The sequence below is a fragment of the Gorilla gorilla genome, chromosome 5, assembly GCF_029281585.2.
Source record: "Gorilla gorilla gorilla isolate KB3781 chromosome 5, NHGRI_mGorGor1-v2.1_pri, whole genome shotgun sequence".
NCBI classification, from domain to species: domain Eukaryota; kingdom Metazoa; phylum Chordata; class Mammalia; order Primates; family Hominidae; genus Gorilla; species Gorilla gorilla.
Genome location: NC_073229.2, coordinates 51,385,341 through 51,399,509, shown reverse-complemented (window position 1 = coordinate 51,399,509; position 14,169 = coordinate 51,385,341). Strand labels below are relative to the sequence as shown.

The 14,169-nt window shown below is 53.6% G+C and overlaps 1 protein-coding gene across 3 annotated transcripts in view; it reads right to left on the bottom strand.

Annotated features, from left to right (window-relative positions):
• ITPR3 (inositol 1,4,5-trisphosphate receptor type 3) overlaps nucleotides 1-14,169 on the bottom strand; it is a 77,476-nt gene that overhangs the window by 36,497 nt on the left and 26,810 nt on the right. For 2 of the 3 annotated variants that reach the window (XM_055390200.2, XM_063707524.1), the window contains 5 exons: nucleotides 4,179-4,300; nucleotides 2,065-2,151; nucleotides 1,255-1,413; nucleotides 964-1,062; nucleotides 534-617 (listed from right to left, as the gene is read on the bottom strand). In XM_055390200.2, coding sequence (XP_055246175.1) covers nucleotides 534-617; nucleotides 964-1,062; nucleotides 1,255-1,413; nucleotides 2,065-2,151; nucleotides 4,179-4,300 — 551 coding nt within the window. Of the gene's footprint in view, nucleotides 1-533; nucleotides 618-963; nucleotides 1,063-1,254; nucleotides 1,414-2,064; nucleotides 2,152-4,178; nucleotides 4,301-8,165; nucleotides 8,186-14,169 lie in introns of those variants that run through there. The other variant, XM_063707525.1, reaches the window with a different exon arrangement.

The following is a 14,169-nucleotide window of genomic DNA, read 5'->3' as shown; positions in this document are numbered from 1 at the left end:
CTGCCCTCAGTCCTGGATCCTCCCGAAGTCTTCACTGCAGTATTTCCCAGGCCTCCCTTCTCTCCCAGAGCCCACACCAGCATGTCTGGGACCAGGAAGGAGACAGGTGGTGACCCCTAACTCAGCAGACAGGGCAGCCTCACTCCCTTGCCAATGAGGGCACAGGGCAAGGGGCGGGGGCCTGGCGTGGATCCAGGCAGCAGGAGTTGGGCAGAGGAAGGTGCTCAAAGGCTCTGGGTTGGGGGGGGATGGAGACCCCCAGTCCACTGACACTCCCTTAAACAAGAGAGAAAACAAAGACCAGGCAGGACCCAGGGAGAATGGAGAAGGGAGCTGTGGCCAGAGACGAGAGAAGCGGCAGCCCTGGTAGGGCCATGTGGGTGGGGTCCTGTGGAGGTGGAGGGAGGCTGGGGGGTGCAAAGCTGGGGAGAGGGTAAGGGCCTGAGGCCTGGCGGGTGGAGAAGGCAGGAAGAGGGCCCTGGTGGGGAGGGCTAGGTGGCCAGCTGGGCAGGGCAGGTGTTCCCAGTCCTTACCCCTTTCAACACCTCCTCCAGGTGGTCCCGAAACTGCATAAACAGGTTGATCTTCCAGCTGGTGTTGCAGTTCACAGAGTTGACCTGCGGAAGGGTGACAAGACCCGTGATGCCAGGTGGACCCCAGCCACTGAGGGCCCAGAGCAGGGCTGAAGGGAAGAAGCAGCCCAGCCACCATTACAGCACAAGGACAGGGTGTCTTCTCCTAGCCAGGGTCCCCAGACCCCAGCCTGGCTACCATGGGGCCACCAGCCTGTGGGGTGGAGAATGAGGGCAGCGTTGGGAAATGGATGCAGAAGCCGTGAGGCCCAGCTTGTCCAGCAGGCCAGATGGGGCTGGAGGCAGAGACCATGGCGGGGAGCGGGGTATCTACACCACCAGGGGTGTGTGGACGTCCCTGCACTGCATGGCTGACCCCCCACCCCCTCACCTCCTTGCAGCCGGCGTTGTCGCTGAGCTCGTAATTGCTGGCATGCAGAGGCTGCCCGGCATTGACAGGATTCAGGATCACCTTGTCCCCCACGACCACCTGAGCAGACAGGCGGGACAGGTTAGGTGGGAAGGGCAGGGCCCTCTTGTCATCACACCTCCAGGCCTCCCTTTGGTCTCAGTCTGCCCTTCTAAGAAATGGGCATGACCTTATCCAGTCCCCACACCGAAGACCCTACAGAAGCCCCTCGGGAGTTCCACCAGGCCCCTCCAACCCCGGCCCTGCCCTCACGTTGTCTCCGTTGCTCCGCAGCTTCCAGAAGGGCTGGATGAAGAGCCAGGAACCCTCGTTGCCTGTGGCATCCAGAGTCACCCGCATGGCGTTCTTCTCCAGCAAGGCCGGAAGCCGCTTGTTCACTGTCAGGTACTTGTTGCTCTTCATGTGCAGGAGCTGGGGGTCAGGTGGGGTGCGGGAAGGTCACCGGGCCCCAGGAGTCGGCCCATTAGGGAGGGGATATGGGGGGATCCCTTAGACCCTTGGTCACATTCTGGCTGCACACATAGTGTCAGACACCTGTCACAAACATACAGGCTGACACCCACATTCACAACCACAATCACACACAAATGTGCACACAACAGGCACACCCCCATGGACACCCTGGTGATCACAAGAAAGAAGCTGTTCTAAATACTTTACATAGATTAGCTCAAGTAACCTACAACGATCCAAGAGGGAAGTACTATTACTGCCTGATTTCACAGATGGGGAAACCAAGGCGCCAGGTGACGTTAGGTAACTTGCCCAAGTTACACCATTAGGAGTGGCAGAGCCAAGATTTGAATCCAGACAACGTGGCTCCAGATTCCATGCTGATGGCCACCATGCTGTAAACACACCCATGGCACAGCTACTCAGGCCACACAGCAACAGACACACACACAGTCAGACGCACAGCCACACAGGTGGCCCCAGGGCCACTCATTCACCCGGGGACACACATGCACAGAGGGCAATGCCTGCTGGCAGCCCTCACCCGGCACCAGCCCAGCCTCTTAGGCAGGGAGAGGGGCAGGCGGGAGAGAGGCAGGCCAGCCTCACCTGGATCACACTGCCATACTTCACGACATCCCCGTGCACCTTCTTGTTCTCCGTGTCGTTTTGCTTCTGCTCCATCTGTGCCGCGTGCTGCGCAGACACACACAGAAGTGAAGGGTGGGTTCAGAAGCTGCTCCTAGAGGGAGACATACCCCAGTACCCCACACATGCACACAAACACACACACACACAGTCACCCTGGACTCCAGGACCCCTTGGACCCCTGCCCCAGCTCTTGGTGCTGCACCCAGAGTGCTGCACTCTGAGTGCAGAAGGCAGCCTGAGGTCTCACAGCACACACAGCCCAGGGAGCCAAATCCCTAACCCTCCGCAGCCACCTTCCCTGGAGAGGGCATGCCAGCAGGACCTTGAGCATCCCCCGCAATCCCCTTACCCCTCCAGGAACCTAAAGCTGTGTGTGTCTCACCACCCACCCCCACCTCACCAGACTCCCAATGCCCCAGACACGGGACCCCTGTCCCAGTCCAAACGCTGGCAGGAGCTGCTTGGTGCCATTTCCTGGCTCCCACCACCACCCCCACTCCTCTGCAACCTTCCCTCCCAAAACTGTGTGCATTCAGCCCACTGCCTCCAGGCAGCCCTCCCTGAGTGGTCGCATCCCAGTCTGATGGATCCACTGCTGGTGGCCTTGAGGATTTGGTTTGCATCCCATTAGAGACAGCTTTTTAGGCTCTTCTATCCTCTGTTAGACTGGAAGCTGCCTAAGGATAGGTGCCCTGCCTCCTCACCAGATTAGGGGTTCCTGGAGGGCAGGAGCCCTGTCCCCTCCATCAGACTGGCACTCTCTGAGAGCAGTGGTCTCTGCCCTTTCCTCCTCCTCAGTCCTTTACTGAGACCGAGGCGAAGGTGGCAGCAGGAGAGCCTTGCCATGGACCATGTGACTTTCCACAAAGCAACAGCATGTGGCTGTGTGACCGCTTGCGGTTCTGATTATGTGGCTCTGCATAGGCGAATGCCCTCCCCCCAGGCCAGATCCCCAGCTCAGCCTCTACCTGCCGGCAGCAGGAAGGAAGCCTGTTGCAGCCCCCATCCCAGGAAGAGAGCTGAGGTATTAATACTAGAGCTCAGGCAGCCCACCTGCAGCTCCCTCTCTCCAGCCCAGTCCACAGCTATAAGGCGCAGCCCAATGTCCCCATTCTAGACCCACCTCCTCTAGGCATGGGGCTTAGAGGAAGGGGCAGAGGGAAGCAAGGTTTGTATGACAAGGGGTGGGGCAACAGGGCCCAGGGCCCAGGCTACAAAGTTCTTGACCACAGCCAAAGCCTCCCACTCTCTTTGTGGTTTGGGGAACGGGGTTGGGACCCCGAGATCTGCCCAGGATGTGAACTGAGCCACTGCCCACAAGGGGCTCATGAGCGACCACCACATTCCAGCATCATGGCACGATCCACATGTCTGAGGAAGCCAGGGTGAGTCAGAGACCTGGGGGCCATCTAGGCTCTACTGCAGACTTACAGGATGGACAGACCATGGACAGACCAGTCCCATCTAAGGGCCCCAGGCTCCAACTCTATAAAACAAGGGGAGAGGTTAAGACTAGATCCAGGGCTCCCAAATTGGGTTCCCCAGAGCCACTGTCTCCAGGAGCCACTGGGAACTCCATGGACAGCTGTACAGGTTGTTCACTGCTCTATGGTGTCGACATTCCACTCTCTGAGCCATGCACCCTGGCACAGGGCTGTGCCAGCCTGGAGGAAGGGGCACTTTCTTCTCATTGACACAAGAGTTATACAGACTGGTGGGTCACTGGGAAGGGATCCTACTCCCCCCACATCCCCTCCTTCACAGCAATTCACACCAATCTCTTGCGTATTGGAATTTATTTTTTTATTTTTATTTTTTATTAATTTTTTGTAGAGATAGGGTCTTGCTATGTTGCCCAAGCTGCTCTCAAACTCCTGGCCTCAAGCAATCCTCCTGCCTTGGCCTCCCAAAGTGCTGGAATTACAGGTGTGAACCGTCACGCCCATACGAGTTTTAGAAACCACTCAGCTCAGCCACAGAGCCCCTACTGGCTCCGACAAGCAGCACCGCTGCTTGTGTACCCAGGTTCCTGGTACATGTGCACAGATGCACGCCTGCACACACACACATACCTGCAGCTTCTGCAGCAACACCACGTCAGCGATCTTCTCCTTGTCCTGCTTAGTCTGCTTGGCCTTCCAGTACTGCTTCTGGGCCGAGTAGCGGTTCATGGGGCACACCTTGAAGAGGCAGTCTGTGGTGGGGCAGGTGGGGGGTGAGGGGAATGGCTCATCTGGGGCTCAGGGCCCTCCCTGGAGAAAACCCCAGCCTGCAGCTCTTCTCTCCCAACCCTTCCCCACCCCCGTTCCCCGCTGCAGGTAGAGAGGAAGCGGTTGGAAGAACCTCACAGAATTTGGAGCATCCTGGAATATGCTGAGTAGAATGGGGAGGCTCAGAGGCAGGTTTGAGAGCAGTGCATCTCACTTGGTGGGGTGGACACGTGCCCTCTTCCCCTGGGAGATTTACCAGAGGCTGCTGGGGACTCACCCTTATGCCATGTCTGTGCCCAGCTTTTGTGAGTATTGGCAGCTAACAGCTCACATCTGCATCCTCTTTAGCTAATTGCCTTGGCTGATGGAAACCATCTTGCACACAGATGCCTGGGAAATGACATACCCCTCTTCCCAGGGGCAGCTCCTATCCAGCGACTGACACAGGCATAGAACAGCCCAGCCTCTGGAAGGGACAGTCTGAGGAGCAGCTCACAATCCTGAGCTCCCTGAGGGGTCAGGCTGAGGCACATCTTCCCCTGAAACCACACCCTTGCTCAGCTTCTTCTCCTGCCCTATACAAAGAGGAAGAGGCTCCCTCACTGTGTTCTCCTGAGAACTTCCTCAAGAATTCACCCATCTTAGGCTCTGCTTCTAGGAATCTGACCTAAGACAAGGCAAATCCAAATTCCAGAAACACGTTCTCTAGTACAATTTGTATTTTGGCAAGTAGATAAAACAAGTGTCATTCCCATAAGCCTAAGCTGCAGGAAGGGTGTCCAATTTTTCTGCTTATCCAAAGGAGGCAGGAGTTGGAAAAGCCTGTTCGAAAGCTTGGTAGGAGGGGAGGGAGGATTCTGGGTGCTGGTGAGGGGCTGGTGTGGGTGACTGGGCCTGTGTGACAATAGCCTGGGCTGGGCTGGGAAGCAGTGAACTCCCCATCACAGGAGGGATCCACAGCCTGGGCACAGAGCAGGACTCAGTGGCCCTGAGATGCCTCTCATGCTGCAGCTGTGTGAGTCCCTGATCGCACAATGCTCTGGCAGTGCGGAACAGAAAGGAGATGGCTGTGCGGGGAGACTGGAGAGGAGAGAGCCACTCGAGGGTCCCAGAAACAAAACCCCTTCTTCAGGTCCTTTCCTGTTCCCTGTAAGAAAGCTGTGTCTTTTCTCTGGTCAAAGCTGGTCATCCAGTCCCAAGGGACCAAAGAAAAATTAGATTTTCCATCCAGTTCATAAGGAGGCACAAGCTCCATGGGACCATCGGGAGTAGAAACAGAGTGAACCAAAGATCAAGGAAGACAGAACTTCCTAGAAAGAAAAGGGAAAAATGGCAATTCCACAAGCAGATGGAGCCACCAAGGGCTGCCCCGCCTAGGCCCCTCAGCATTGCCAGCATGAGTGGACATCACTTCCGAAAGAGCACTCAGTTTGTTGGAGAGAGTGTGTCTTTTTTTTTTTATTTTTTATTTTTTATTTTTTTTTTGAGACACAGTCTCACTCTGTAGCTCAGGCTGGAGTGCAGTGATGCAATCTCGGCTCACTGCAACCTCCACCTCCCAGGCTCAAGCAATTCTCCTGTCTCAGCCTCCCAAGTAGCTGGGATTACAGGCATGCACCACCGTGCCTGGCTAATTTTTGTATTTTTAGTAGAGACGGGGTTTCGCCATATTGCCCAAGCTGGTCTCAAACTCCTGACCTCAAGTGATCCACCCACTTCGGCCTACAAAAGTGCTGGGACTACAGGCGTGAGCCACCATGCCCGGCTGAGAGTGCATCTTTATGGGTTCGGCTCGGCCCTCAGGAGGCAGCTGGGGTCCTCCTGCCTCTTCAGGCTGGGTTGGCACTCCCAGGGCTTCCCCACATCATTTTGTGGATCTCAGTGCCTTGTTAGAGGCAGGCAGTTCCCAACAGAGTGGTGGGGAATGGGACACACCAGGGAATGTTCCGGAAATTCAGTGGGCAGGGAGTGATTTGGGTTGTACCACCAATTGTCACAGTGGCACTTAGTGAGCAGAACAGGGTTGCTGGACGCCTGCACCACAGAGATTATCCTGGGTGATGCCTGATGGCAAATGTCCTGCCCACACGCATAGGTGGACATCTATGAGCAGTGTTCCGGGCCTAGAGCTATACACAGAGGCACAAATTTTTTTGCATGGATTTAGCAAACACTGAATTTTCCAGGAATGCAACTCCAATATAAACTGAGGGAAAGCTGTCCTTTGTGTTTTTCAAATTTTCCCAGGAGTTTTCTGCTATTTCAGAAAATACATCACTCATGGCCACACCAAATGGGTGCATGTGTGGCTGCCACATTCATGATTTAAAGGTAAGTGGACTCGGCGCAGTGGCTCACGCCTGTAATTCCAGCACTATGGGAAGCCGAGGCAGGAGGATCACTTGAGGCCAGGAGTTCGAGACTGGCCTGGGCAACATGACAAAATCCTGTCTTTACAAAAAAAAAAAAAAAAAAATTTAATAAAAAATTATCAACAGGCAGCAAGTGGTGGGAAAAAATAAAAATAATTTAAAAAAATAAAAAATTAGCCGGCATGGTGGTGTGCATCTGTAACCCCAGCTGCTCAAGAGGTTGAGGCAGGAGGTTCGCTTGAGCCAAGATTTCAAGACCAGCCTTGGCAACACAGCGAGACATTGTCTCTACTAAAATTCAAAAAAATTAGCTGGGCATGGTGGTACATGCCTGTAGTCCCAGCTACTTGGGGGACTGAGGCAGAAGAATCACTTGAAACCAGGAAGTCAAGGCTGCAGTGAGCCCTGATCATGCCACTGCACTCCAGCCTGGGCGACAGAGCAAGACCCTGTCTAAAAACTAAAATATATATATTTTTAAAGTTACTTTCCTTTCTTTTCTCTTTTTTGTCGCACTGAGGACATTAAACTACCTCATTCCCTCCCCCTGGCTCCAGGCTCACTCAGACCCTGGCTCTAGACCGCCACCATTTTGCATTATATAAATATGGATATATAGGCCAGGCACGGTGGCTCATGCCTGTAATCCCAGCACTTTGGGAGGCCAAGGCGGGCAGATCACGAGGTCAGGAGTTCGAGACCAGCCTGACCAACATGGTGAAACCCCATCTCTACTAAAAATACAAAAATTAGCCGGGCATGGTGGCACACACCTGTAATCCCAGCTACTCAGGAGGCTGAGGCAGGAGAATCACTTGAACCGGGGGTCGGGGGCGGAGGCTGCAGTGAGCTGAGATCACACCACTGCACTCCAGCCTGGGTGACAGAGCAAGACTTCGTCCCAAAAAATAAAAAATAAAAATATGGATATGGATAGATTATATTATTTATCAATTCCACTTTATGTTTTTTGCTACCCTCACCAGACTCGGGGTGGGCAGGCTGGCAGGGCCTGGTTAAACTCATCACTGTTTCTCCAGGCCCTAACCTGTTGGCTCAGCATGAATCTGCCGGATGCATACATCAACCCAGAAATTACTTCCTCCTGTATAAGGAGGTAGGGTTTGATTTAGCCTTGGAGGGAGGAAGAGGTTACGAGGCACACAACTGGAGGAAAGAGCAGGAGGTGGGAGAGGATATGGCGCATCTAGAAACAGGACAGAGGTTCCTCCTGGCAGGGGCAGGGAGCTCATGCAGGAAAGAGGGGCCAGGCAAGGGAGGTGCTGAGCTGAGACCGGAACGGCTGAGAGGTGCAGGGCCCTGTGTCTGAGCCCACAGGTCCTGGGGATTGTCAGCTACTTGGTCTCCACATGGCCCACCAGCCCCTTCGAACCCTAGTCCAGACAGGAGAAAAGGCAGAAAGGGACAGGTGCAGCCCCTAGAGCAGGGGTCTCAAGCTTTTCCGACCTTGACTCACCTAAGAAATAAAACTTAGATCACCACTGCTTAAAACAGCATAAGGACTCCCTGTCCCTGGTCATGGTACCAGGCTCCAGGTCCGACAGGGCTGAGAACCATGGTGACCACCTATGGTGACAGAAAGCAACTAAAACAACGGGATTTTTTAAATGTGTGTTATGCTAAGACTTAAAGAATCAACAAGATGGTGAAGAATTACCCACCAAAAAGAGAAGATAGAAAGGAAAACAAAACAGATATAGAAACACTCAGCTACTTTTGCCTTGAGGCGACTTCCTGATTCCCAGAAGCATGGACTTTTATTTTGACAGCTCCTTCAGATGGAAGGATCAGAGGTCCATGGCCAGGCCCACAGAAGGTGAGGGGTCAACAGGAGACCGGGACCCTAAAGGGATACAGTCTCAGACAAGGGCTGAGCCCACAGTAGAACAGCTCATGTCAGGAGCTAAAGATACTAGTTGGAATCCCCCAGATGGTTCAAGTAACCCCAAACGAGCTGGGCTTCAAGTGGGCTTGAACTGGTGAGACCCTCAGGAGTCTGGCAGAAGGAACACCAGGGCCTTCCTGGAGGAAGGTACCTTCATCCTAGACTCAAACCAGACTTTTCTTTTTTTTTTTTTTTTTTTTTGAGACGGAGTCTCGCTCTGTCGCCCAGGCTGGAGTGCAGTGGCGCGATCTCGGCTCACTGCAAGCTCCGCCTCCCGGGTTCACACCATTCTCCTGCCTCAGCCTCCTGAGTAGCTGGAATTACAGGCACATGCCACCACGCCCGGCTAATTTTTTGTATTTTCCAGTAGAGACGGGGTTTCACCATGTTAGCCAGGATGGTCTCGATCTCCTGACCTCGTGATCCACCCGCCTCGGCCTCCCAAAGTGCTGGGATTACAGGCGTGAGCCACCCCGCCCAGCGACTCAAACCAGACTTTTCAAATGCAATAACCAGTATATGCTCAAAGAAAAGCAGGGATCCTTGGGAACCAGACACCGCGAGGGAGAACAAGCCCACAAAATAGACACTAAAAACAGACACAGGCAGAGACTTCAGATGCAGACATCACCTGTAAAACAGATATGTCTTCTCTGCTTCAATCAATTAAAAAAAAAAAAGCTTGAAAATCCCTGCAGAGAACAGAAAACGATAAAAAAAAAATGACACAGCAGACTGAAAAAAGAACCAAGTAGAACTTCTAGAAATAAAAAAAGCTTCAATAACCAAAATTTAAAACTCACTGGACATATTTAACCAGAGAATAGCCAGAGCTGAAGAAAGAATTAATGAAACCATAACAGCCCTTATAGGGTGGATGCATTCCAATTCTATCCTATCCATTTCTGTCAATGATGGCTGAGCCCATTCAAGTGACTTCACAGCCCACTAGCGGATCAGAGCCTGTGCCTGCATGAGACACACTGCCCTGAAGCATCCCCGGGAGAGCAGTGAAGTCAGAAAAGAGCTCTCCCTGCTCCTCCTGACTCCTCCGTATCTTTCTTGGAAACTTAATACCTGGAACTTGTAAGATTCAACTTTTTCTCTCACATAGATCCTCCCTCAGAGCCTTGCCCACACATACACATGCCAGAAGATGCCGAGTGAATGAATAAACAAGTGGGTAGACTCGGGGCCTGTCGCCATACACATCTCATGCTTCTACTGCGCTGTGCTCCTTGCCCAAAGGCAGCCCTGTCAGAACCCCAGAAGGGGCCTGAGCCTTCCCTGTCACTAAACCACAGGGCTGAAGGGCAGAGAGAAGGAGGGTGGATGGGTAGCCGGAGACTGGGCCCACACAGGAGTTGCAGCATCAAAGGCCATGAGAAAAGGTGGAGGGTCCAGGGAGGTTTCCTAAAGTAAGGATTGTGTGTCCCGGGGTGTGTACCTGTGGATGAAGGGGCACAGGGCTGGTGAGGCTGCAGGCAAGAGGCTATTCATTTATTAAATAAGGTCAGTCAACATTCATCCAATACTGACTAAGGTGCCTACCACTCCAAATGCCCACTGCCACTGCATACCATCATTCCAGGGCAAGGGGGATAGCTTTAAAATACACAAACTCCCAGGCCCTCCACAGATCTTGGCAGGTCTGGGGTGAGGTCTAGGAATATGCATTTTTAAAGGCACCTCTCCCCCACTCCCTTTCTACCCCAGATGGTTCTGCAGCTCAACCAAGCACCAGAGTAGAGGATCCAAGTCAAGGACAGAGAGCAAAGCAAGTTATACGGTTGCAGTAATGTACAAGCTCTGCAAGAAATAATGCCTGCATCTGCTTCCAATCATCTTCAATGTTTAGACTCAACCTATAGAACAAAACACCCAAGATATCATTGTGGTTACAGAAGAGAATGGAAAGGTCATTCAGTCTTGTTGAATTAAAAATAAAAATAGGCTGGGCACGGTGGCTCACGCCTATAATCCCAGCACTTTGGGAGGCCGAGGCAGGCGGATCACCTGAGGTCAAGAGTTTGAGACCAGCCTGACCAACATGGAGAAACCCCGTCTCTACCAAAAATACAAAATTAGCTGGCTGTGGTGGCAGGCACCTGTAAGCCCAGCTACTTGGGAGGCTGAGACAGGAGAATTGCTTGAACCCGGGAGGCAGAGGTTGCAGTGAGCCAAGATCGCACCATTGCATTCCAGCCTGGGCAACAAGAGTGAAACTCCATCTCAAAACAAAAACAAAATAAAAATAAAAATAAAAATACGGCCGGGCGTGGTGGCTCACGCCTGTAATCCCAGCACTTTGAGAGGCCGAGGCAGGTGGATCACGAGGTCAGGAGATTGAGACCATCCTGGCTAAAACGGTGAAACCCCGTCTCTACTAAAAAATACAAAAAATTAGCCTGGCATAGTGGCGGGCGCCTGTAGTCCCAGCTACTTGGGAGGCTGAGGCAGGAGAATGGCGTGAACCCGGGAGGCGGAGCTTGCAGTGAGCCAAGATCGCGCCACTGCACTCCAGCCTGGGCAACAGAGCAAGACTCCATCTCAAAAAATAAAAATAAAAATAAATAAAAATACATGTGGCATAGGCTGGGCACAGTGGCTCACACCTGTAATCCCAGCACTTTGGGAGGCCGAGGCGGGTGGATCATGAGGTCAGGAGTTCAAGACCAGCCTGGCCAAGATGGTGAAACCCCGTCCCTACTAAAAATACAAAAAAATTAGCCGGGCATGGTGGCGCAAGCCTATAATCTCAGCTACTCAGGAGGCTGAGGCAGAGAATTGCTTGAACCTGGGAGGCGGAGGTTGCAGTGAGCTGAGATTGCACCACTGCATTCTAGCCTGGGAGACAGAGCGAGACTCTGTCTTGGAAAAAAAAAAAAAAAATACACGTGGCAGCCTGGGCGTGGTGGCTCACACCTGTAATCCCAGTACTTTGGAAAGCCAAGGCAAGAGGATCGCTGAGCCTAGGAGTTCAAGACCAGCCTGGGCAACTTGGTGAGACCCCCAATTTCTACAAAAAATTTTAAAAACTAGCCGGGTCTGTTGACATGCACCTGTGATCCCAGCTACTTGGGAGGCTTGAGGCGGGAGGATCGCTTGAGCCCTGGAGGTCCAGGCTGCAGTGAGCCATGATTGTGCCACTGCACTCCAGACCCTGTCTCAGAAAAGAAAAAAAATACATACGGCAGTAGTGGGAGGGAGACATGGACAGAGTGCTTGGAGGAATTGACAGAATGAGGAAGAAAAAAAAAAGGGTAACTGAGACTCAGGTTTATAAAGGTGACCCTAGAGAAACTACAGGCCACAGGATGCTGTTGGGAGGATGAGGGGGGGCAGTGAAAGAGCAGGCCATGAAAGCTAAATTATCATCTATCTTAGAAGGGCACCAACAGATACTCTAAAATTGGTAAATCAAGCAGTAGCGGCCAGGCACTGTGGCTCATGCCTGTAATCCTAACACTCTGGGAGACCAAGGCAAGAGGATTGCTTGAGTCCGGGAATATGAGACGAGCCTGGGCAACACAGTGAGACCTCATCTCTACAAAATATTAAAAAATTAGCCAGGCGTGGTGACACACACCTGTAATCCCAGCTGCTCAGGAGGCTGAGGTGGGAGGATGGCTTAAGCCTGGGAGGTCAAGGCTGCAGCGAGCCATGATTGTGCCACTGCACTCCAGCCTGGATGACAGAGGAAGACCCTGTCTCAAAAAAAAAAGAAAAAGAAATAGAATAATCATAACATTTGGAGACATGGGGTTAGCTAGCAGAAGAAACCATGAAAAGAGTTAAAAGGGGTTGCTTTCTCTTATTACATTGCTGGTGAGGGTGCAAAATGATACAGTGGCAGTGGGGGGCAAGTGGCAATCACAGAGCTCCCGACCTCTGCCTCAGCAACCTCAGTGCTGGGCCTGCATTCTCAGAGTGCACCTGCGCTTACATAAAATGACCACAGAAGAGGGTCTTTGCTGCAGCACCAACAGGAATAATAAAAGACTTGAAACAGCCCAAGAGTCCATCAGGGGGACTGCTGAAACAAATTACAATAGAGCCACATAACTCTATGTGTGGAATGCTATGTAGTCATAAGAAAGAGAGAAATTCTGACAGATGCTGCAACATGGATGAACCCATTATGCTAAGTGAAATAAGCCAGTCATAAAAGGGCAAACACTGTATGATTCCACTTGTATAAGGTACCAAGAGTAATCAAATTCATAGAAACAGAAAGTAGAATGGTAGTTGCAGGGGCTGGGGGGAGGAGGAAATGGAGAGTTATTGTTTAATGGGTATTGAGTTTCAGTTTTACAAGATGAAAAAAGTTCTGTGGATGGATGGTGGTAATAGTTGCACAGAAATGAAAATGTACGGAATGCTGCTCAACTGTACGCTTAACGATGGTTAAGATGGGAAACTCCCTCCCCCTCCCCCCTCCCTCTCCCCCCTCCCTCTCCCTCTTTTCCACGTCTCCCTCTCATGCCGGTCTCCCTCTCATGCCCAACCCTCTCCCTCTCTTTCCACGGTCTCCCTCTCATGCCGAACCGAAGCTGGACTGTGCTGCTGCCATCTCGGCTCACTGCAACCTCCCTGCCTGATTCTCCTGCCTCAGCCTGCCGAGTGCCTGCGATTGCAGGCGCGCGCCGCCACGCCTGACTGGTTTTCGTATTTTTTTGGTGGAGACGGGGTTTCACTGTGTTGGCCAGGCTGGTCTCCAGCTCGTAACTGCGAGTGATCCGCCAGCCTCGGCCTCCCGAGGTGCCGGGATTGCAGACGGAGTCTGGTTCACTCAGTGCTCAATGGTGCCCAGGCTGGAGTGCAGTGGCGTGATCTCGGCTCGCTACAACCTCCACCTCCCAGCCGCCTGCCTTGGCCCCCCAAAGTGCCGAGATTACAGCCTCTGCCCGGCCACCACCCCGTCTGGGAAGTGAGGAGCGTCTCTGCCTGGCCACCCATCGTCTGGGATGTGAGGAGCCTCTCTGCCTGGCTGCCCAGTCTGGAAAGTGAGGAGCATCTCTGCCCGGCCGCCATCCCACCTAGGAAGTGGGGAGCGCCTCTTCCCGGCCGCCATCCCATCTAGGAAGTGAGGAGCGTCTCTGCCCGGCCGCCCATCGTCTGAGATGTGGGGAGCGCCTCTGCCCCGCCTCCCCGTCTGGGATGTGAGGAGCGCCTCGCCCGGCCGCGACCCCGTCTGGGAGGTGAGGAGCATCTCTGCCCGGCCACCCCGTCTGAGAAGTGAGGAGCCCCTCCGCCCGGCAGCCGCCCCGTCTGAGAAGTGAGGAGCCCCTCCGCCCGGCTGCCACCCCGTCTGGGAAGTGAGGAGCGTCTCCGCCCAGCAGCCACCCCGTCCGGGAGGGAGGTGGGGGTCAGCCCCCGCCCGGCCAGCCGCCCCGTCCGGGAGGTGATGGGCACCTCTGCCCAGCCGCCCCTACTGGGAAGTGAGGAGCCCCTCTGCCCGGCGAGCCGCCCCGTCCGGGAGGGAGGTGGGGGTGTCAGCCCCCTACCCGGCTAGCCGCCCTGTCTGGGAGATGAGGGGCGCCTCTGCCCGGCCGCCCCTACTGGGAAGTGAGGA